Source organism: Diadema setosum, chromosome 10 (assembly GCF_964275005.1).
Source record: "Diadema setosum chromosome 10, eeDiaSeto1, whole genome shotgun sequence".
NCBI lineage: Eukaryota > Metazoa > Echinodermata > Echinoidea > Diadematoida > Diadematidae > Diadema > Diadema setosum.
In genome coordinates this window covers 23,237,690-23,262,409 of record NC_092694.1, presented here as the reverse complement: position 1 = coordinate 23,262,409, position 24,720 = coordinate 23,237,690, and the positions used below count along the sequence as shown (strand labels likewise).

At 38.7% G+C, this 24,720-nt stretch overlaps 1 protein-coding gene across 1 annotated transcript in view; it reads right to left on the bottom strand.

The window, feature by feature from the left end:
* Positions 1-24,720, bottom strand: part of LOC140233864 (uncharacterized) — a 35,553-nt gene continuing 10,833 nt past the window's right edge. The window contains exons 2-7 of the mRNA XM_072313954.1: positions 17,013-17,381; positions 15,837-16,208; positions 10,107-10,211; positions 6,318-6,611; positions 5,596-5,680; positions 1-703 (exon numbers count right to left, since the gene is read on the bottom strand). Coding sequence (XP_072170055.1) covers positions 241-703; positions 5,596-5,680; positions 6,318-6,611; positions 10,107-10,211; positions 15,837-16,208; positions 17,013-17,381 — 1,688 coding nt within the window. The 3' untranslated portion in view covers positions 1-240. The remainder of the gene's footprint in view (positions 704-5,595; positions 5,681-6,317; positions 6,612-10,106; positions 10,212-15,836; positions 16,209-17,012; positions 17,382-24,720) is intronic.

Sequence of the window (24,720 nt, the reverse complement as noted above, 5' to 3'; positions counted from 1 at the left end):
AATGTTCGAACATGCAAGACTAGAGCAAGCCCTACAGCATAAAAGTCACCTATAAAAATACTTCTATACGTCATTTAAAAATTGCTCTGGTCTGAACAGAGTGAACAGTAGAAGAAAGCAACTCACAAATCATAATGTCCTGCATCGCATCATACTACTGAAATTTTAGCACCTGAGCAACTTGGTCTTTTGCTCGTCTCTGTTTTGAAATAATTACATTGATTTCAGTTCCTGAATGTTTCAAAGGGGCGTAGCAATTTGATTTGCGGGATCTTTGAAATATTCATCGGGCCCCTCCATCGGTGTTTGCGACCTATGTTTGTTTGGGACAGCATATAAATCGCTAGTGTCTCTCGAAGAGTTTTGAGTTGGCAACGTCCCCGGCCTGTAACTACCTGACGATGCATCTGGCTTGAAACTTGTCACGCTTCCGTTGCGATTTTTGTCTATGCCTCCTTCGACGATCGGAGCCGTACCTGGTGAGTCCTTGCCATCCGGTGGCGCCCTACTGGAAACTTCGTCCACGGTGGCATAATCGGAATTCCCAATGTCGTATGTTTGTCGGGGGAGGTCGCCGTAATCATTTTCTTGTACGAAACCTCTCCTCGATTCTTCCTGTTCATCGTCTTCAAATGCGGGGTTTCCGAAGCTGGTTCCAAGAGCTGGGTCAAAGGGTATCTTCTTAGTTTGTCGCTTGCGTTGTCTAAACAGAAGGATACAGATAAATAATAAATACAGAGAAATGACTTCCGTGCAATGTAAATTATTAGTTACATGTTTCTCGAACAAATATGACGTTAATTTGAAAATAGAATTTAACTTTGGATTTATCTTGATCACAGATATGTTTAAAGAAGAAATGGAGAAAGATAATCTGATTTGGATTTCTTGTTATATAACATTGTTAAAAAAAGGCATCACTGTCGATCATTCTCGGTCAATTGTCACCATACCAAACTAAAATAATAATAATGATAATAATAATAATAATAATGATGATGATAAAGTCTTCAAATTTATGGTTCCATTCGGCCGAGTGTAATAACAGAAAGGAAGAAGGTGTACGAGTAGTTGATATTCTCATAGCGGCTTCGGTTCCGGAATAAAATTAGTGTTTCACTCTATACTATCTACCCATTATTACAACGTCTGCACTCCACAAAATGGTACATGATCATTAGTCATAATAATGTTCATCTAGTTTTCATTCTTTGCGTCTATGGTCTTTGTCACAAAAAAAAGAAAAAGTACCTGATTTCGTCGGTATTCATAATATGAGCAATTGGACACTACTGGCATTATCACATCAGACTCTACTGCAGAAATATACAAAATAATTGTATCTTGGAACAATGAATTTAGATATCGATTTAAGATTCGGAATAGTGTGTTATTTCGCCAGACTTTACACTTACTACTATACAGTGCGGCTGTAGTTTGCGCTTGCACTATCTAAGCCAATCGATCAATACTTATTTCACGTTTTGTCAAGCACAAATAAACACCAACAGGCTTCATTTAACAAATAAAAACCAAGGTAAGGACGTATTTCGCCAATGCTACGGTTTACAATGATTGTAGTTGCCATAGCAACGCACCTAACGCTGTAAATGTGACAAGAGCGCATGTGGGTTGTTGGCTGGTTGCTGCAGTGGTAACTACAATCGTTGTGAGGCAGCATTGCTTTAAGCTTGTAAAATAAGACTCCGATCTATACAGACATGCATGCTGTCTGAGTGAACAACCAGGATAGCGGCTACAGCACCGACATCGTCATGCACAAAGCCGACAATGTCACTATGAAGCGCACTGATGTTATATCACATGACGAAAAGGATTGAATCATAAATTGCACAGATGTAAAGAAAAAAAAAACAACAACATGAAAATACTAATAGCATGACGTTAAAAAGCACATTTTCTTGGTAAAAAAGAAAAAAAAAAGATTCCGATTCCTTTTTTTTTTCTTCTGTATCCTTTGTGTAACATAAGACATGCATTTCAAAAATATTAACAAGTTATTTTGTAAAGATTCAAAAGTAATTGTTATTTCATTCATGCGAATTCTGACATAGAGTAAGGGACTGTAAGAATGCAGCCTTCCGTGATCGTGGACTGCATACGGACGTCGCCAACTGGCGCATGCATCATGTGTAAACGTACACTACTGTCTACTACTGCTTGCCCGAGAACAGACAACTCCTAACACTTTGTTCGTTGCTGTTGTTTTGTGTATATTTAGGAAATAAGCGAGACAAGCAGACTAGTGTACGCGGAGCTTTCTTTCTGACGTCATTACTTTTGAACAGTTTTACGCACATGGGGTGACGTGAAGAGCCGAGAGTAATCAGTCTGTCATACAACTAACACTGACTGATGACTTGAACAAAGGCAACGAACACTGCGCAAGAGTATGACCATGCGTCCACAAGACATTGAAAAAAAAATAATATCAGAAGATACATCAACACAGGTAACATACCATTTCGTAAGATGATAATACTATGGATATATCCATGTGGACAACAAAGGGACTACAACATAATACATCTATGAACGTTCTACGTAAACGTCATCTCTGTATAACAGTGGGGACATGGCCACAAGTGTGACTAATGTCTATAAAGCAACCAGAATAAAAAAGAATACAACAAGAATACCGTGAGTGGCAACATCACACAGCACGACAAATAACACGTATAGATATATGCGCAAGAGCAAGGTCTTTAAAGGAAAGGTAGAAAAACCAAAAGTGGGATGGATGGGTGTTTACGTTTAAGGCTTATTTCGACCATTACTTTTGCTCCCTCGCCGGCTTTCCCTTTCTGTTGGCGGGGAAAGATGAGGATATTGAAAATGGAAAAAAGTTCATCAGCTGACATTATAGTACCAGGGGTTTAAATGCGTAAGTAAAAGTATCCGAGTTTAATGAAGTAGTAGAAGCAAGCTTTAATATGTTTATTTCATTGTCATTATCCTAATATATCTTTTTACTTTCTGCTCGGACCACGAAGAGGTTGTCATTTGAATACTTTAGAAAAGAAAAGAAAAAAAAAACCGACATCAACTGTACAATCAATAAGGTAAAACCGACGCACATTATTTTGCTTCCAATACAAACCCACACAAGATTACCTTAAAGGCAATATATACTCCCAAGTATACTGTACACAAAAATACATCCCAACTATGTGTCAACAAGTAATTCAAACATATAAGCAAATCTATCAAACACATTGCCGGGGGTTGTGCAGGTGAAAACATAACGACAGCATCCCACACACATATCGCTTAATTCCAACCTTTTTTCCCCACCTAATTGACTATATGCCCTACAATAATAGGCCAAGACAAAACAAAACAACAACAGAAACTTCAGCCGCATTCCCTGCTCCAGATAAATCTACAGATACTCTGACACATCTAAGTACTATGTAATGTATGTGTGGAAACATTTTAACTATGTGTTATACATTCTTTTTGCTATTTATTGTGTTAATATTCAGCTACTAATCCTATAGAAATCCTCGTCATTTTAATCAACAATAACAAAAAAAAAAGCTAAATGAAGCGTGCTTCAAAATCCTACAATCTCATGAATCTCCCTGTCTAACTTTGTACATGATTATATAAATCTGAACATGTTTGGGAGATAATGAAAATGTGTCTCCATATTATCATCAACAACTCTCAGCTACTGTATCTTTCAAGTCTTTGCATGTGCATCTATCTATGTGACTTTTTGTGTGCGTAAATTGTGATATGCACGTGATTACAGCTAATACTGTATAAGTGTGTCTTTATGCGTCTTTTGCGTATGTTTGTCTTTCCATGGATAAGCGAGTCAAAATAAACCACATGGCGGAAAAGCTGGACCATCTATTGACTGCATACTCTACATGCAATTCTAAAACCCTCCCCTATAGACATGACTTACTTACACTGCTTAAGCCGGTCTCACACGAGATCTTGATTTGCTTTAGGTTGTAAACAGTAACAAACTGCGTCAAACATTCACAATACATCACACACACAGTTTTGACTGAATATCAACCCCTAAGGGCAAATTTTAGGATGCTATTAATGGTTTTAGCGCTACTAGCGCTACACTGCAAAAAGTCCGGTGTTAAATATGAAACACCGAGCTGGTGTTAAATTTCCGGTGCTCATTCATGGCGTTAGATTAACACCTCCGGGTGTCATTTCAAAATTTAAAATTGTTTTTTGAATAGTTTCTTAGTTACTGCACTTCTTGTTAATTTTGAACTTCAACAAGACGATAAAGAATATTCCGATAAAGTCCTTGATTTTTGAAAAAATCTGTAAATACATTTAACCACAGTAACACCAGTTGGTGTGGTCCCCTATTGAAGCTGGACGGGTGTTATACCATTGAAATTAGCACCATCAATATCAAATCAACACCATGCGGTGTCATTATTGAATTAACTCTAGCGCAGTGTCAAAAATATCACCAGCCACAGTGTCAAATTAACACCACGAAGTGCCAGGCGAACACTTTTTAACACCGTCATAATACATTTTCTACACCTGTGGGTGTGGTCCTCTATTAAAGTTTGGTCGGTGTTAGATTTAACACCCATGGTGTTAAATCTAACACCGATGTTTACAGTGTACCAAAGGCCTCGTGAAAGTGGGAGGGAGGTTTTCAACACTAGTGTTAAAACGGGGGTATCTCACTTATCGGCGAATGTTTGCGAATGTAGCGAATTTCAGGTTTCGTCAATCAAATTTGCAAACAGTTTCATTGTCGCAAACTGTTTCTTGTCACAAAGACATGAAAGAGTCGCAAAGAAATTTTGAATAAAACTTCTTTGCGACAAGAGAAACTGTTTGCGGCAATGAAAACTGTTTGTGACAATGAAAACTGTTCGATTGCAACTGCTTACGAACTTATAAATGCCACTATTCTACGAACTCTGACGAAACATACAAGATTCGCTACATTCGCAAACATTCGCCGCCGAGTTAAAAACCCTCTTCACTAGTCGACGTGGTTGTTGGATCATTAATGCATGCAGACAAACTCTTAATCAAACAAGACAACTGCTGCTTTTGACTAAAATATACGTTTTCATCTCAGAAACTTATGAAGATAAAGCAGAAATACGTCAAATCTAAACACTGAAAATGCATGAGCAAAGGTATAAGTTCAGAAATAGCTTACTTTCCCTTCTTCACTGCAACGACAGCTACACATACATGTGTTGTACCCATTGATTCATAATAAGAGCCAATCTGCCGTGTAAGAGTTACTGGGTAAACGAAAAAGTTACTTTTTTCTTAAATTCAGTTTACGCTAGTAAATCATCAAATTGTGTTATACTAAATCAGAAGATTATCAATTATTTCGAAGAGCTAGTAAATTAATCTATTCAAAAAGAAGCGGGAACTCAGAGTAAAAGGGTAAACATACTGGGGACAATTATAATGATGCGTAGAACCGTACCGTCCGCAAGCTATATATATACGCGGCCGTTCTCAAGGTAAATATTTGGACCAGAGAATTTCCATTTTTGAATTGGTAAACTTGCCATTCCGGTTATGGAGAAGTGAACAAGAGAGATGACTTACCTTGAACAGCAGACGGAAATGATGATGACCACCACAATGACCACGAGAACTGCCGCCGCTGCTCCAACAATGATCGGTAGCAAACCTAGATATTGGGGACAGCCAGTAAATTAGAGCAACCACACGTGACAATATCGAATACTGCTAAGATGTGATCTGTTTCAGTTAGATGTGTTAGGGGGAGGGGATCAAACTAACAGTAGTAGCTGTAAAGCAGATCTTATACTTTGGCCAAGAGATACTCATATCTTGACCCAATTACATGGCTGATTTCCCTACAGAATTACAATATCTACAGGATTACTGTTAAAGTTCATCATCATATTTATCATCTCTTTTTTTAGAACACTTTCTTACTGCACAACAGCCTGTAGTCTCATGGTAATACTTCTTGATTTAAAGCAGGGAGCTAGCTCCATGTCTAAAGTATCATAGAGTGAAATGTCATGACTTGAAATGGTACATAGATCAGAGAAGAAAACGCTCTATGTCGTTTCACTTTAATAAACACAACTCATTTCCGCTTGGACAATATGTTGTGACTCATTGTGTGTCGTACAAGGAAGAGTATAAGTTTCGCAGCTTTCTAATAATCTGTACACATTCAATGAAAATAATACGTAATTAAACAAAGTTATCCATTAAAAAAAAAAGATTATCCAGGTTAAACGATTTTCCTTGGCCTCTCTTATGATATCTTACAGAAACTATTATTACTTTACCTAAATCGTTTGGCCCTTGACTTCTCGTCGTCATATCAGCCTCCCTCGTGGTCCTCTGCGGCCTCGTCGAGGCCTCGGGTGTACGTCCGTCGTCCGTGGTCGCGGCAAAAGTCAACGTAGACGAACCGGCCACTGTTGGCGACGATGAAGACGTCGGCTCCGGGGAAGACGTCGGCCCCGGGGAAGACGTCGGCGCCGGTGACGACGTCGCTCCGGACTGCGTGGTAGCTGCTTGGCTAGATATCGCCGCGTCAGTCGCGTTGGTTGTAGCCCCAGATGCGGTGGTCAGACTCCCTGTAAAAGCGACATTGAGGGCGGTAAAACATTAGCGTTGCCGAGACTCCGTACTTGAAATGAAATGTGCCACACAACTTCTGGTGGTATGGAAACTGAAATCGCCTCCGTTTTGCGACCTAATTTCAGCCTCCCGAACATGACTAAAAAAAAAAAAAAAAACAACAACAACAACAACAACAAAAGAAATAAAATGCAATCATTTCCAGAACAGATTGTTCGATTAAAATACGGTTATATCACTGAATATGGATAGAGTAAAGTAGGCTCTGTTTGATGATTAGGCCTACCTTCATGTATTTTGACTGATGCTAAATTACTTTTTTTTTTAAATGTAAGAACTACACTGAACTTAAATGGATGAACACAGTCATCTCTCTGAACGCACACATACACACTCGCACACACACACACACACACACACACACACACACACACACACACACACACACACGCACAGGTCTACAAACACATTTACACTGATGCTAGGGGTTTTGAAACGATTTAGCCCCACGTGACATTAATACACTATTTTTTTTTTCATTTCTCTCCTATTTTCCAACTTGTGAGCTGTTGGTTTGTTTTAGAACTATCACCCCCTTCCCCCACCCCCCCCCCCCCCTGTATCCCTCTCAGTCCCTCTCTCGCTCTGCTGAGAAAGCTTTTTTCCCGAATCCAACAATTGAAAACATGATAGTTATCAATTTATTTAATCTTGGAAGATGAACTGAGCTGAGAAAAAAAAATCTGTGATAAATAGTATATTTTTCATTGTAAGATACATTGACAGATTTGATATAAGTTGATATCATCTGTGTTATCACTCTTTGCGTCACATAGCATCGTTTGTTGCAGGTTTGATTATGCAGCATATAATAATCCTATGATTTTCTTTTTGTTTTTTGTTTTGTTGTTGTTATGCTTTTGGTTTTTGGTTTTTGGTGTGTGTGTGTGTGTGTGTGTGTGTGTGTGTGTGTGTGTGTGTGTGTGTGTGTGTGTGTATGTGTGTTTTGGCGGGGGGGTCTATAGCTTTTGAATTTGAGAGCACTACTTGTGTTTTGAGTTTTGCGGATGTATTTATGTATTAGCATCGTTACTTACCACCATAGTCGTCGAAACATTAGAACGAGTGGTATACAACACTGTGCTCGATGTTACCTGGCACTATTAACATGATTAAAACATACTCTTCCCACCTCCCTGACTGTACAAACGACATAAGGCAGCGAAGCACCGCCGCGGCGCCCGGGGCGATATGTGCTATACACATGCAGAAGCATTACAGAGGCAGCGCCCAACAATAAAGCTGGAGCATGCTGAAATTCTTCAATGTACTAGGACTTCCTCATGCATATTCCCCATTTTCCACTGAATTTCCTAAGAGATAGCACTGGATTTCACACAACAACGAATCATTTTCAAGTCGAATACGCCAGATGTTAAGCTGTAGCAATTGAAGTTTGCTTTGCATTTCGTCATTTTTTAAAAATTTGTTTATTGAATCATATTCTAGTATTATTCAAATTCATGAAATTCTTCATGAAATTTACGTCGATGCAGGGCAATTTGTCAATCAGTTGCAATCATATTCTAGTATTGTTGAAATAAAAATGATTCGATACATTAGTGATGGTAGACTGTAAATGCCGAGGTTCGCCATCCGTTGTCAGTTTCGAGCAAAAGCAAGTCATGCATACACTGCAAAAAATCCGGTGTTAAATAGTGAACACCGAGCTGGTGTTAAATTTTCGGTGCTCATTTATGGTGTTAAATTAACACCTACGGGTGTCATTTCCAAATTTTAAACTGTTTTTTGAAGAGTTTCTTAGTAACTGCACTTCTTGTTGATTTTTAATTTAAACAAGACGATCAAGAATTTTACATTAAATTACTAGAATTTTGAGAAAATGTAAAAATAAATTTACATCAAAGTAACACCAGCTGGTGTGGTCCCTTATTGAAGCTAGACGGGTGTTAAACCATTGATATTAACACCAGCAAATATCAAATCAACACCATGTGGTGTCATTTTTGAATTAACACCAGTACAGTGTCAAAATAACACCAGGTACAGTGTCAAATTAACACCACGAAGAGTCAGGTGAACACTTTTCAACACCATCACAGTGCATTTTTAACACCTGTGGGTGTGGTCCTTTATTGAAGTTTGATCGGTGTTAGATTTAACACCCGTGGTGTTAAATCTAACACCGATGTTTTTACAGTGTACCGCTCAAAGATACTCGGTACTACTTTGCACACTAGATTTACCATATTTTTTGCGACATGAATAGAATAAATACACCAGCATTCACGTATAGCGAGCACGTGTCCACCTTTAAAGAGCTGTATTTCTTCAAGGCTTATGAAAGCTGTAACCACAACAGTTTGCAAAGCCTTATACAGAAGCGTTACTGTAGTGACAGATTCCCGAGTGCCTGGCACAGTTCACCAAGTGCTACTTTGACTTACATTTTGTTCATATAAAGAAGCAAAAAAAAAAAAAGAAGAAGATAAAATAGAAAATGGCACATACATTTGACACTTTCCTTGACATAATCCAACATGATTTTCAAAATCATTTTGCTTGAATAAAAGGAAAGAGAAAAACTGACAAGGCCCGGTAAAGCTTATTCAAATCAAAGAGCGTAAAGCTAAAGAAGAGATTATCATAGAGGGGTCAAGAAATGGACAAATGAATCGGAAGTAAAGGAAGGATGACATCATTAGAAAATGAGACAACGAATGTGGCGAGAGGTTTTTACAGTGTGCAAAGAAATTGGAGAAAATCTATTGAGCAATCGAAATAAAAAAAAAAAAACTAAATGAGCAGATGAAACACACTGCATCCTCTCAAACTTATAACACACACAAAAAAATCACAATGCAATGAAAACAACTTATCAAGCAAGTTAAAAAACCTTGCAACAGCGCCAAGCAAAAAGTGACGTAGTTCGCTGAAGAATTTACATTTTACAGGCAGCAGGAAGAGAGAGGGAGAGAGAGTGGGATATAAGGATATAGTGAGTGATAGAGAGAGAAAGACAAAAGAAAAGAGAGGGAGATAGATAGATAGAAAAAGAGAAATAGATATAGATAGATAGATAGATAGATAGAGAGAGAGATAGATAGATTAATGGATAGATAGATAGATAGATATATGGATGGATAGTTAGATAGATGGATAAATTGATAGATAGATAGATAGATAGATGGATGGGTAGATAGATAAATGGATAGATAGATAGATGGACAGGTAGATAGATAGACAGATAGATAGATAGATAGATAGATAGATGGATAGATAGATAGATAGATAGATAGATAGGTAGATAAATAGATAGATAGATGGATGGATAGATAGAGAAAGTTGAGGTCGACCAGTCCCATCGGCTCTTCGGCAGTGATGTGTGTATTTGTATTAAGCAGAACTTGAAGCCAAGCAAGCGTCAAAGCTGAACACCTTTTGCTTGTAAATCATTGCAGATTGGTTACCTGTCGTCAGGTCAGTTGACCCGGCGGAAGTAGTAGATTGTAAGCTTGAAGGGGTCATCGATGACCTGGATGTAGTACTGAGGCCTACGGTAGTGGGAGACCTGTCTGAAATATCATGTGATTCCGGTACATCAAACAGTTTACCACATTGCCATATTATGTTCCTTCTCTCTTTCAAGTAAATGACTGAAAAGATCACCTTAAGAAATACAAGTACAGAGTCAAGAACAAGGAGAGTGTACATAAAGTGAGTGAGAAAACATAGAAACATCAATGAAAATAAATGGAGATGAAAACACATAGAAAACATCTTCTCTGTACACTATCATGACTATACTGTATCGGCCTATATCTTTTCATATCATAGATCCGTTTATCTATCATCCATCGATACTACTTTTCCTTCGCTATATTTCTGTCAGCATATCGCGTCCATTTACCTGCGAAATCACTTGATTTTATTACACTTCATAAACTGATGCAATACAAAAAAGAAGAGAGAGAAAAAGATATTTATATACAGGTCGAATTGTATCATGTGCGCCATCTATAATCTCATATAAAGGCACAAAATCACAGTCATCACTTCCAGGCGAAAGGGTAATATTTCAGCCTCGTGAATACCTTGTGATGTTGATGACAATCACAAAAGCATGGCGGTCCAACGGTAAGGAAAAAAGGGGAGCAGTGAGGAACGAACAAAAGAGCAGGTTCAATTTCGTTGCCATGGAAACTGCTGTGGAAATCAGAAGCGGCGTACCTACGCGTGAATATTGAGGCGTGTCGCACAATTATAGTGTGAATTCGCAAGCGATCAAATTCGCTGTTGTTAGTGGCAGTTCCCTCCCTCAGAAGAGCATGTACATTATTTTATTTTCTTATACCCAGACATATCCAGACACAAACACAATTATATATGCATACACTCGTACACACACACACACACACACACTTACACACACATACACACTCACGAACGCACAAGTTACACACGCACATATACACAACTACATAAACACACAAACGCGGATTTTGCAACGTAACTGTCTTTTCTTTGGTGGAAGGTGCAGTCTAACTTCATTATTTGACATTTCACGGCGGGATCGCGTAGCTTCGTTCATCACCGCAACTTTTGATGAATTAATGCATTTTTTCCATCACCACCGCCTTATCATTATTACTATCGTCTGGAGCTGCATTTTCAACCGACAGAACAGATTAGTGACCTCTGTCGGGCCGTATATTGGCGGCAATGCGATATTTTGCAATCATATCTATAGAGCTGTAATAGCCTAATAGGAGAACAACATTTATCCTGTTTACAGCGCATAGGTGGCATGATATATATTATATACTTCTTCTTTGCCCGTTTGCGCCCTTGTTTGGGAAAAGAGGTACGCTGTTCATTATTATCACTATTATTATAATTACCGGGCTCGTGTCAAAAGTGGTGCTATAAATGTGAGCTCTTGCTCACATAGGTGATGAAGCAATTAACCATACACCGAAAGATTGGTGCGCGGAGAACTGGAGCCGCCTTCTAGCGTCATCCATTACGATCCACTAATGACCCTTTGCGTGCTTGGAGTGCCGATTAGCAGAGAAAACCCTCATTCCATAATAGTATACACTTTTTCAAAGTCCCTGGTACAGAAAGGGTTAAAAAAGGGGAAAGTTTTGATAAACACTGATGGATATTTCATGAGTCTCGCCTCGCGTGCTGACGAATGGAATTATACTAATTGCATTCAATCAACCATTACTCCAGCTACAGCAATATGATTATCATGTTTAACAGGCTGCGAAATGTTCATTATGATGCCCCGTGTGTATACTCAAATGCTGTGTAACAAAAGTGTTCCTTGCTCGATGACCCCACGAGCGCGAAGAGTAGGACGCTATTATGCGCCAAGAATTGGTTATCTTGATGGATCAGACGTGAATGCGAGCTTTCATACAATGCAGGTGCAGACGCACGTACTAGCAAGTATAGCATTCACGTATTCAGTGGGTGCAGTTTGAGACTGGCTTGGGGAACTGTAAAAGTGCCGGCCCCTTTGTGGTCCAAACAATACAGCCTGGGGCAAACCGAACATTATGCTGATGAGTTCAGAAATAGACTCAATGATAATGGTGTGTCATCATGCACATGTTAGTTTAAAATCGCACATAGGCTTGACGATAAATTGGTTATTCATTGATCACAATAAGGAAACTGAACTTGCGTGCGATTGATGTTTTTGTATCATCGTAACATGTTTTGTGTTTGGATTTTTTTTTTGGGGGGGGGTGGAGGTGTGAACAACATGGAAACGATGTTATTATCATTTTTTATCTATTCGTCTTGTTTATTCTGCCCTGCGATCCTGCCACCAATTTTCAGCGTATTCTGAGTCAATTTCCTTGTCTTTTTTGTGTAATTCTGTCCTTTCCCCTTCATTATCTATATTTTCTTCTCTCTTTCTTTAGCAATTTCTTTTCCTTCATTATTGTGTACATTTAGTCAAGCGTATGCCACATTGTACCTGGTTGATGCCGTTTGATGACTATTACCAGGGAGGTGATCTCCCTGCTATTAACAGTCACCTGGGGCGAACCACGAGGGGTCGGCATCATGCGCCCGTCATTGCCCGTTTTCTTGTGTGGGGTATGAAATCAAGCTCAACAGCTATTTGTCTCACATTGGCGTTTATCAAGATAATTGCCGTCGTTTACAGGTGTTCCACTTGAATCAAATGATTAATTTGGAAAAAGAATTGTGTCACAATCCATGTCGGCTGTGTTAAATGAAAATATAATATCATTCGCTGGATATGAATGAAGTGATTTTAGTTCTAGCAAAGAAGCTATTGAAATGTTGACATGATACAGTCAAGGCTAGATTGATTAGAGGAAGAAAATCAATGACTTCATTGTCTTTTGAGAAGATACCAAAAGATGTTATGATGTGTTTGCACATCAGTAAACTCCTGTTAGAATATCGTACAAGCATGACAAATGTAGATGCAGTTAGGCAAGGTTTAGTTATTTAGTTAGTAAGGCTAACCTCTAATCTGGCATAAGCCTAATTCCAAAGCCATAAATCAAGCTAATGTAAAGAAGCATAATTTATAAACCTAGCTAATCATGTGGAGGATAATAATGTTAGAAAGATCTAAAGGGCTTAAACGAAATTAATAATCGACCCTGATTCCAATCTCTCTTCTTTCTTCAATGTTGGTCTACTCCTTAGTAGCCACGAAGGTTCTCGGAATGGAGAGCTCCCTTCAAAAGACTTGATTAGCAATGACTGGATGTTAGCAGCTAAGACGCAGGTCTACTACCGACATTAAGCTTCGTCGGCTTCGTCGAATCAACTACTTTTTGGCCACTGTTCAGTGATTGTTTATCATCTCAAAACTAAAGTGTTGGCATTAGGTTGTCATTTCTAGTATAAGATACACGCCGAGAAACAATAATCATGATAATAAGCATGTTCATCAACCAATATTGAAATAGGTGACACACCTGCAAACTGCGTATCAACAATTCACGTCGTATAATAGAAACTACATTTCTGAAGATTTGTGCCATTCATTTCACAATAATTTTTCTAAGAAAGACTGAAAAATTAGCTTCTAATTCCACTCTGTGTGTTGTTCACGTGTGATTTTTTTCTTCTTTTCGGTGGCACAATTTTTCAAAGCCTCCTAACCTCTGATAATGTTATTTATATTGACAACTGATTCTTTTAGATTGTTCTTGCTTCTCTCTCAGACATTGCATTTGATTTGGAGCACATTTAAAGGACAAGTTCACCTTCATTAACATAAGGATTGAGAGAATGTAGCAATATCAGTAGAACACATCATTGAAAGTTTGAGGAAAATCGGACAATCCGTTCAAAAGTTATGAATTTTTGAAGTTTTTGTGCAGTCACCGCTGGATGAGAAGACTACTGCAGTGTATGATGTCACATGCGTACAACAATATAATAAAATATAAAGAGAATTTCACAAAATTTCATCTTTTGAAAAAAAAATATACACATTCCCTCAACTCGTTACTGTGTTTATATGTTATGGGTAATATTATTCCCATTGCCTTTAGAAAGAGGCAAGTCAAGTGCTCTTTTATTATGCGAAAAAGGTGAAAATGTGTTGAATTTTCTTTACATTTTTTTATACTGTTGTACTCATATGACATCACGAGCCTTAGTAGTCTCCTCATCCAGCGGTTCCAACACAAAAATTTTAAAAATTCATAACTTTTGCATCGATTGTCCAATTTTCCTCAAACTTTCACTGATGTTTTCTACTAATATTGCTGCATTCTCTCAATCCTTATGTTTATGAAGGTGAACTTGTCCTTTAACGAATTTAACCCATTTCGTCTAACCTTCCTCCTATATAAGATTATTGTTAAATTCATGGGTGCCAGTTTTGCAATGCCATGATGACAATTCCAGTGACAAATACTCCTTCAGAACTAGACTGGTTAAATTAGAATTACTTGTTACACTTGTTAGTATACCTGACGACGTCCCATATTTTGAGGAAAAAGCTGTTGTCGGGTTGAGAGAAGTTTCTGTCGATGACGTCATTTTCGCACTGCCGCTCGACTGCGATTCGGTTGTTGACGACAACTCCGTGTTAGAAGTTTTTGTAGTAGAGGTTGTCGGAAGCAGGAATGTCGTCGGGGACGCTGTAGTGGTTTCCGATGTCGTCTTCGGCTCCGTCGTGGTTGTGACAGAGGTGGTTGTGGTTATTGATTGCGTGGATGGTGGAGCTGGTTAGTGTGTTAAGGTTACATCAAGCAAGATGGGCAGGAGGAACATGCTGGTTAGTTCATGCAACAATATACCATTAAAATCAACGGCGTGTTAGAGTATATAAGCCGTATAATTGCAATACAATTATTTGTTAACTCAACTGAAAGGACGAATACAGTTGTACGTAGTGGGGAAAAAAAATGGGATATGAGGTACGAAACTTGATCGCACTCTAGACGTTTTTACCGGTAATGAAGTATTGGAAATTAAGTGCCTTGTTGTTTTACGCTAATGATATCTTTTACTTGATAAAACAATCGTAGCAGGATGCATAGTTAGATTTTAATGCACCACCACAATGGAAAAAAAAAAGCATCATATCATTCTTATCAATCTACTGTGGAACGAGAAAATTTTACGCCACACCAGAATGTCTTAAAGCCCCCAACTCGTTCTAATCATTCCAAAGGGGAAAGCAGTTGACACCACTTTCTTTGATTCCTTTCTGCCTTTTGCATTGCTTTCTTTAGTCGAGGAGCCTTGTCGCATGTTCAAGTTTGGTGCTGTTTTTGGGCGTTTTTGGTTTTGTTTTATCTTGTTTATGTGAAGAGAATGTTTTGAATTCTTGTGAAGTCTGCCGAGATGCTAAAGGAGTACAGTATAACATGGTTGATAAACATGATTGTGACATTACGACAGGTAGAATCCCCTGATATTTGACAGCAGTGTCTTAAGTAAGGTCTATGTGCAAGCCATTAGTTGTGGGGGTAAGTTGTGATGCCATGCTTTTATTGGCTTCAAGCCCTCGGACAGAATATATACAAGGCTATATAAACCCATCAATATCATATCACCGCACGTTTGTAGAAAGTATCCGACTCATCACAATTCGTAATTGATGTCTAGAATATGTTCCATTTTTTAGTGCAAGGAAGAGTTATTAGATTGGACCTCCAACAACATGAATCTTGCAAAATTACCTGGGCATTCAACATCCGTAATCCAGTTGCCGAAAAAATCGCACGTGAGAATTTGGTTGGTTTTAGTCGGATCGAGATCGCAGTCGAAGAGGACCATGTCATCCACAGAATACGTTGCAGTCAGCGTCTGGCCCGAGCTGAAGTTGGCGTGCGCCGGGACGGTGGGCGTCGAGCACCGCACCGTGCAGACGGGCGGCGAGTCGGTCCAGTTCCCCGACGTCGTGCACGTGATGCTGGCGGGGCCGTTCTTGATGCTGGGTGGCGGACACAGCGACGCGAATTCGATCGTGTCGTTGACGTCGTAGAGGTCGCCAGCCTGAGACTCGCCGCCGTTGAGGACGTAGCCGGGGTTGTAGCAGTGGGATTGTGGAGCTGTCAAAGAAGTCAGGATCATGATTTTAGTCGCTAAACATCCTTGATTCATCATCTTAGTGATAATTATGGTTAAAGACACTTGATAATCTGAAGAATGCAATCGATACTCAGTTATTCTTTCGTCATCAGAGTTCACTGCATGTGTACAATGAATATTAATAATAATAATAATAATAATGTCTTATTTATCCATGGTAGCCTCTTCAGTGTTGCCACTGCTCTACCAGAGGGCCCTGCCATTATTATTACCCCAGCGTTGCCAGGTCCCCATTTATACACCTGGGTCGAGAGGGACAATTGTGGGTAAAACATCTTGCCCAAGGACGTAAGCACTGGGCGGGAATCGAACCCGGGTTCTCCGATCGGGAGTCGGGAGTCTTATCCACTATGCCACAGCGCCCCCAACATGCAGTAGACATGAATATTGATGTATTGCAAACCATTTCGTTCTTTTCATTGCAGTAGACATGAATGTTTATCGTTCTATCGTATCTATCGTATATGAGTACTATATATCTTTTTATGAACTCGGAATTAAAGCAAAGAAAAAGATAATAAATACGTTTGGGATCTTAGACTGCGCTAATCGTTTGTATGACGCGGGTAAATAGTTAAATCACACTCCTTACACTGGTGGAAAAAAGATCAATATGAGGCAATTTGTGTTTGAAAAGGGAAACAACTTGCACATGTATCAACAACCATGATGAGCAACGGATAAAATGTGGTAATGACTCAAAAAGAACCTCCTCTTTTTTCTTGGTCTACCATTCAGAATGAATTTTCAGGTGTTTGAGTTACCCATGAATTCAAAGACGCTCATTTGAAACTCGCCACCGCAGAATGTGCTACTGTTGCCTACACACGGCGTTCTGCAGGCTTCGGTCGGCATGTCCGTCGGCCGGCCCAGCCGGTCGTACTGGGCGAAGTCGCCTCCACAGAGACACTGCGTGCCAGCCTGCAGGCCAAAGTATCTCAGGTTCTGATCCAGACACATATCTCGACACAGTTCTATGGTCATTGACCCCGACTGGCAGTAGTTGCTTCCCAGTACAGGGTTACACACATTCTGACACGTGTTGTACGGGTGACGACTCCGGTCGCAGAAGATGAGATCCGGGAGTACATCTCGCTGAAAGTCGTCGTAGAAACATCCAAGATAAGTGTACTCTGCATAAATGGGGAGAAAAAGAGATGAATGGATATTAGCTTTATTTCAATGTAACCATTAAGCTAAAGCAATATGTTACCAAATGATTATAAACTGAATACAAATGTAATCGATATCGCTTCATTCATTTATTCATCGCAATGAGCAGAACGCATTAACCATGTCAAGTGGTCCAACCCAAGTAGGTATCCTACTGGACCCCATGGAAACCGGCTATTTAGTGCAGCTGAACATGGTTCAGCCATCCTGTCAGATGAAAAATGGAAGCAAAACAAACATATTGTATTTTCTGTTAGGGTCAATGAAGAACAAGTTGTGTTAAAAATGACCCATAATCCATATTGAGGGCACTACAAGAACAAGTAAAGAGAAAAATGGGGTTGTTGTAATGGGAACAGGTCATCTCACCACGCAAACTCATAATAAGTTTGCTGGGACTTCATGTCTCGCGACCCGTGTGCTGTCGCAGAGTGCGCCGTTCCGCATCATGTTGCTACAACCTGATGCTTCCATGTATATCTCAAGCCTGATTAAAAGGTTTTCCAAGTAATAAATTCCTTATTCTCTCGCAAAACCACTGGTCTTCAGCTCATGATTCACTCAAAAAGTGTTCCCATATCGATCGTTACACGTAAACTTGGTAACCCTGAAGCCTGGTTGACACATTAATTCTCTATAGTTAATATTCTACGATAGCTATAATAGTATGCAACATTTCAGTCAGGAGGAGTTAAAATCAGTTTACGAAGCAAATATTCAAGAATAGATACCTCTACAAAGAGTCACTTTTTGTCTCATCAAAGAGATACTATATGGGCTCGCCTAGAATACCTCAATCAATATCATGAACAATTTCTTGTAACAGAAGTAAAGATGTTGAAGAGCTTTTCCCCCCTTAAAGGGGACCTCCGGATGATTTTCAGACTTTTACATTTGAACAACTATAAATTACTTACACTGAGTACAGAGTTTCAGAATTTTTAGTGATTGGGATGAGGAATGAGAATGTTTTCAAAATCTATAACAAATTGCAATGAACTAAGGATGGTGACATAGCAGCCTCACCATAAGAATGCATGCGTTGGGACTCAAGGAAGCAGAACAAAAGAAGAAGGCATGCATAGATTTTTCACAGGTGAACTTGTTGAACAAGCGGCATTGTAATGGAATTACACTGCTACATTTCTGAAATAGATGAGGCTCTGATGTCATCAACACTGTTCAGTGTAATTTGTTAAAGATTTTCAATTTATTGGTTTCTCTGCTCAAGGACCACAATAAATTCCACAAATCTATACATGGAGCTGTCGATTTATGTACTACATGATGTGAAATTATGAAAATCGTCCGGAATGCCCCTTTAATACAGGCAATGCTATAAATCGGATTTTCACGATGTATCATGAGCATACAGTGACTGTGCCGACTGTTGTTGTCTCAAAGAATATAAAGCAGAACGATCAGACAGCAAGTGTATGTTTGATCTTACATGACTTTGAACATTCGTTTGTACTCTGTCAAACACGTCAAATTATCATGACATCGAAAACGCGCACAGCAATCACAACGGCCACAGTGATATACGGCTAGATATATAGCCCCACCCGGAGAGTACGATCTTTGTTGAGCTCACAGATATACAGACATGGAGATACATAATATATATCCGCAAACGCAGGAATGCATGGCCATGATTCACATGCCATACACATACATTACATAACGTGCATGCATGCATACACGTACATACAATCATACAGACATGCGCACATTAGGGGCCTACATACAATGCATGCATACAGACAGACAAACAAACAAACAAACAGACAGACAGACAGATAGACGCGCACGCATACATACAAACACACCAACGTTCATACGCACAGGCATTGTGCACTAGACCTTCAAACACACATCCAACGTCCAATCTCATTGACTGTTGTAACATCAAAAGCGTACACACTATTTGCTATTACAAATTTGCACTGTTTCGACAGCAGTTGGCAACATTTTTTTCTGTTTTTTTTTTTTAACAAGAAAGTTTAAACAAGAAAGGGATAAGGGTCTTCTATAGATTCCAAGGCAATAAACTACAGAAATTCCACGACTTTTTTCACAACCTGCTCATCACACTCTGGACAGTGCATAACAAGAGACCTTGCATTTTCGATACGTATATTCCCTGCGATGGAAGCTTTGATTCGTGCCCCGATAACCTTAAATGCTTCTGATTTTATTCTTCTTGAATTAAATTGGTACCTACCAAATCAGATATGATTTCTGCATGCGTGATTCTTCTGTAATATTCTACTTGGTGCATTACTTTATTTCACTATACACAGCCCGCCTCGAGTTTATAGAGAGACTAAAATTTGTCAGAGACTAAAATTTGTCACGAAGCAATCTGCACGCATAAAAGAGGACGCAGGTTTTTAGAGTAGGAGTTAATCGTTATTCTCCTGGGTAAAAATTGCCTCTTGGTTGTCATGGCAACCTGTGAGAGCGAGGCGTCATTCTGGAGTTAAACAACAGGCTGTCTCGAAATAGGCGGCCGCAGTATTTTCGGTAGCCTTATTTCGTTGTCCTTTGAATACACCTTCCCTCCATCCAGCGCAGGCGCCTGTTATCTTCAGAAGATAGCTATAAAATGTCAAGTTTTGTATTTCGGAACCCCCGACGCATGTAAAATGAATTACAGTTGTGTCTTCATTTGAAGTTACCGCCAGTATACATTTCTATCTTTTATTGATGTATAGGCATCGAGAATTTCAACGGGAAATACACGAGGGGGTCATGTGTGATGGAAGCCCTCGAAACATTTCTTGCAATGAAAATTTCATATAATGATTGTATCTGGTCGCGTTCCAAATATACATCGACATGGATAATTTCTAAGATATTTCTAAGATATATGAATATATATATATATATATATATATATATATATATATATATATATACATATATATATATATATATATATATATATATATATATATACATATATATATATATACATATATAAATGAAGATGGTTTGCTGTGCTCTATTTGATGCTGCAAATGACCTGACTTTTAATTGTTAAAAAAATGACGCTCAACCTGTTTTGCGATTAAACTCTGTATATTATTATGACATGTATCATTGTATATAGGGAGGTAATAATTCGATGGTTGTCAACACGTGCGCAACAGCGGCGGGAGACATCTCCTTCACCGCGGGGTGAAATTCTAATCAACTCCCGATCGCATTCTAAAGACCCATCGTGGCGTAAAAATGCAAATAAATCCGTGTTTGCCAGGCTGCCATCTGTGTTACAGGCAACCTGATGTGAGATGTGACGACATGAAAGACGAATGCATGCACACCTCCTACAGCACCCAGACGCCCTACGCAGTATTCACCACGAGTCTGATATTGGAGAATACCTCCCCCCCCCCCCACACACACACATACTTTTCTTTCTTTCTTTCTTTTCTTTCCCTCTTTCTCTGTAAATAAAAGAAAAAAATGAAAGGTAGCTGTATTTCAATGATCACACAAATTACAGTACAATTAACGATCTGCTGACAATGTATATTTGACAATTTTTCCGTAAGAACAAATCATGACACAAAAACCAATCTATATTGTATGCTGATATTGTTTGTGTGATCGAGCCTTCTCTAGCATTACACTTCTGTTTTGGAACAAGTTACATACTCTCTATATCCCTTAGATTGAAAACCAATCTTATATAAGATTATGGTTATAGGGACAAATCCAAAATTAGACTTCTAAATACCCGATACCTCTACTCTTGCAGCTTTTAAACTTCTCTTTAAACTCATATTTTTGAAGCAGTCTCTATAATTCAATTCCATTATAATGATTGGTTTTCTCCGCATCACGCGCTTCATCAATAAAAAGGATTACATGTTTTTTGCGTGAATGCCCGAGTAATTATTGTGGTGCGTGTGTTTAGCTACCGTCACTCTTGTGCTTTGGAACATGTTACATAAATTATTATGCATATCCGATGCCTTTGCCCTTGCATCTTTTCAAATTATATTTAGGCATAAACTCATTATATTTTAAACAGTCCCTTCAGTTGAATTTCATTATCTTGATAAGTTTTCCCCGCATCCAGCGATGCAACAAATTTTTATTACCATAAAACGTTATAATTACGAAAAGGCGTGGACATTTTAGTCATGTTTTTTTTTTTTTTTTCAGGATTATCATGTTTTGCGGTGAATGCGCGGAAATTGCGGTTTGCGTGTTTGTCAATTGAATTGCATGATTTCATTTCCAAGACATAGGAAACATAATAGTCGCCAGAATTGCCATGAAAAAAAAAAACCGCTTAACCCTCTTACAACCATGTGTTTAGATTGTTAGTGACATTTTGCAAGATATTTTCCCAATTGGTGACAAGATGCTGCAGTCTAAGACAGCATTGTGTTGTTGTTGTTTTTTTTTTATGCTGATAGCAGCTCTCTTTCATAGTGAAATTTTAAGGCATGAGTTTAATATTTGGGCTTTATCTGACGTGACCACTGGGGATATGTCTGTTGTTGGAATTGCATTCAACCAGTTTAAATGTAAGTTACGGTTAAATCAAGTCCACGCTACCCTCTCTTGTGTCTATGCTTGATCGCTTTGAAAGATTTGCGTACATTGCTATGGAAATTAGACGGTGTATCATATTACAAGACGTTTTGTGATTATTATTGACATCGCAGGAGCGTCACATAGTTCAGGGTGAATATATTGGCGGAGATATTTATCTAGTGCAGGAGTGGCAGCCGACACCCTCCACTACCGCTATGTTCTGTCTTCGCAAGGTCACCATGGCCGCCAATGTTTACCCACACTGCAGCAAGACATGTATAGAATGATGAAAGAATCGGGGTTGTTTGGTACGGAACACTCAACCGAGAAATATTCTTGGACATGGTAATTAGATTGACGTCCAATTAGTGTAATGGAAGATGCGGTTGAAGCAATATCATTCACTTTGTCTTCAACCTAAAAGTAACGTCGTATTGCAAATAAGATACAAGAAGATGGGAGAGTTTCAGCTTGACTATACAGATACAAAACCCATCACGGAAGAAGAGTAATAAAAGCCAAACGGGCTCTGAAGTAATTTCTTTGGATTCTCTATTAGGCCTATTCCTGATACAGTTATTATTTTTACCCTATAAATTTTCTTCCTTACTGTATTACCATTTGAGTCATACTTTCATTCCAAAAGTACCACTGTATTCAAATTGTCGTGTATCTTATCATAGCTTCACCACTCCCCACAAGACGGGTCTGTACAATGTACATTTATAGTTTTGTTCATTGCTGTTGCAGTTACAATACTTTAAATCTTACAGTGCGAGCGATAACAAAGAAAAAGAAGAGGAAAGGAGAAGAATGAGAAGAAGAAAATTAAAAAGGAAAAGAATAAGAAGAAGTAGGGAACTAAATCTGAATAAGTCTCACATTGCGGGTTTCTTGGACAGACCAATCAAAACAAGTGGATTCATTAGATTTATAAGTGACACATCAGGTAATCTGCTCCCCCTCTTTCCAGTGAAACTCAGTTTAAACGGCGTGTGCCAAATTCGAGGAAATTTTGACATCGCTAGATTATAAAACTTATGTCCATCATTGTGATAATGTGTTTTGATGAGGTAGGGCCTAATTAGTGTAGTAGAACTGTGAGGGACGCGCGCTGCGGCTGGTCACCAGCATACAAGTAGGATCAAAACACATGCAGGCATGAAAACACATCCATTTATACGCATGCGCGGAGACGGAACACAATCCTTGGGTCATGTAGCGGAAAAATGGGTTAGGTCTCCAATGAAATGCATGTACGATGAAAATCGATAGAGCGTAACCAAGATAACAAAGCCTTTAGTTCGATTCCAAAGCTTTTTCAGTTATGTGTTAAAACATTAACTACAACACGTGCACTCCCCCCCCCACACACACACACACACAAACACACAAATTCTTCCTTTGGATACAACCCGGTTAGCTAAACACAGATGCATACGAATGTGATGAGTTGTATCTCAGTTAAGAAAAAACAAAATATCCACTAAATCAATATACGTCCTTCTTACCACCACACACCATGGGGGATCTAATGTACAATACTTGTCTCCAACGACGACATTTTTTGCACGATCAGAATATGAAAGATAATACAGCATAGCAATGTAGACTTTTTTTATTGTAGGTCCCGTCCCACCCTCTCTCTCTCCCTCTCTCTCTCTCTATTTATCTATCTATCTGTCTGTCTATCTATCTGTCTATCTATCTATCTATCTATCTAGGTATACTATCTATGTATTCATCTATATACAGTAGCTAGCTGTCTGTCTATCTACCTATCTTTCTAATTATCTAGCTCTCTGTCTACAGTATCTATCTATATTATAGTATCTAGCTAACGATTGCAGCTATCTATCTCTATCTGAATCTCTAATTCTAATGTTTCTCGTACTTTTTTTTTATTACACTGTATTTATATATTTTGGTCAGCACAGCTGAAATATACCTGAAAATAACATTGTAAATCAGGTTTTATAATCCCCCTCCCCGCCCATGTAGACATCGATACCTCATGTTCTCATGTTTTATTTGTTTTTGGATATCTTAGCCATTTTAAAATCGATTTTCATCAAATAAACTTTGAATTCCTCTAACAGCTGCATGCTCTTTCATATTTCTTAAGTAGTTTCTAATCATCTCTCACACACACACACACACAAATGGAAACATGAAGCCCCATCTCAGCCAAAACTATACTATGATCCCTTTAACGTATACCACACTTTACCGAACCTGAATCAACTGGTTTTATGGGAATGGCGATGTCGAGTGGAGTTGAAATGTGGAAATGTTTCCCTCTTCTACTGATTTGCTATTGGGCTTCCCTTTGCTTCTGGATAGGTAGACTGACAAATTTAATTTTGTCGTATTTTCTTAAGACTTCAATTTTCTAACGATGATTTAGTTACTGAAAATGCACGACCACAAATCACATCACCAGTATGAACGTCTATTAAAATCTGAACGTATTTTCACCGGAGCTCGATTCATTGTATCCTATTCTTGTCACATTCTCTTTGGATTGGCAATAATTTTCTCTTTGGAGTGACAATCCTTTTCCTATGGCCTGAATTTATTATTAGCAGACAGCATGATATTTATCATCAGTATCTGTTTCGGATGAGGTTTGTATGTACAGGACCGATATTGGCAGATACTGTTTTTCAAGCACTTGGTTAACCATGCACTTTTTATACTTTTTATGTCACTAGTGGCACAAGAAAGATACCAATGCTAATAAAT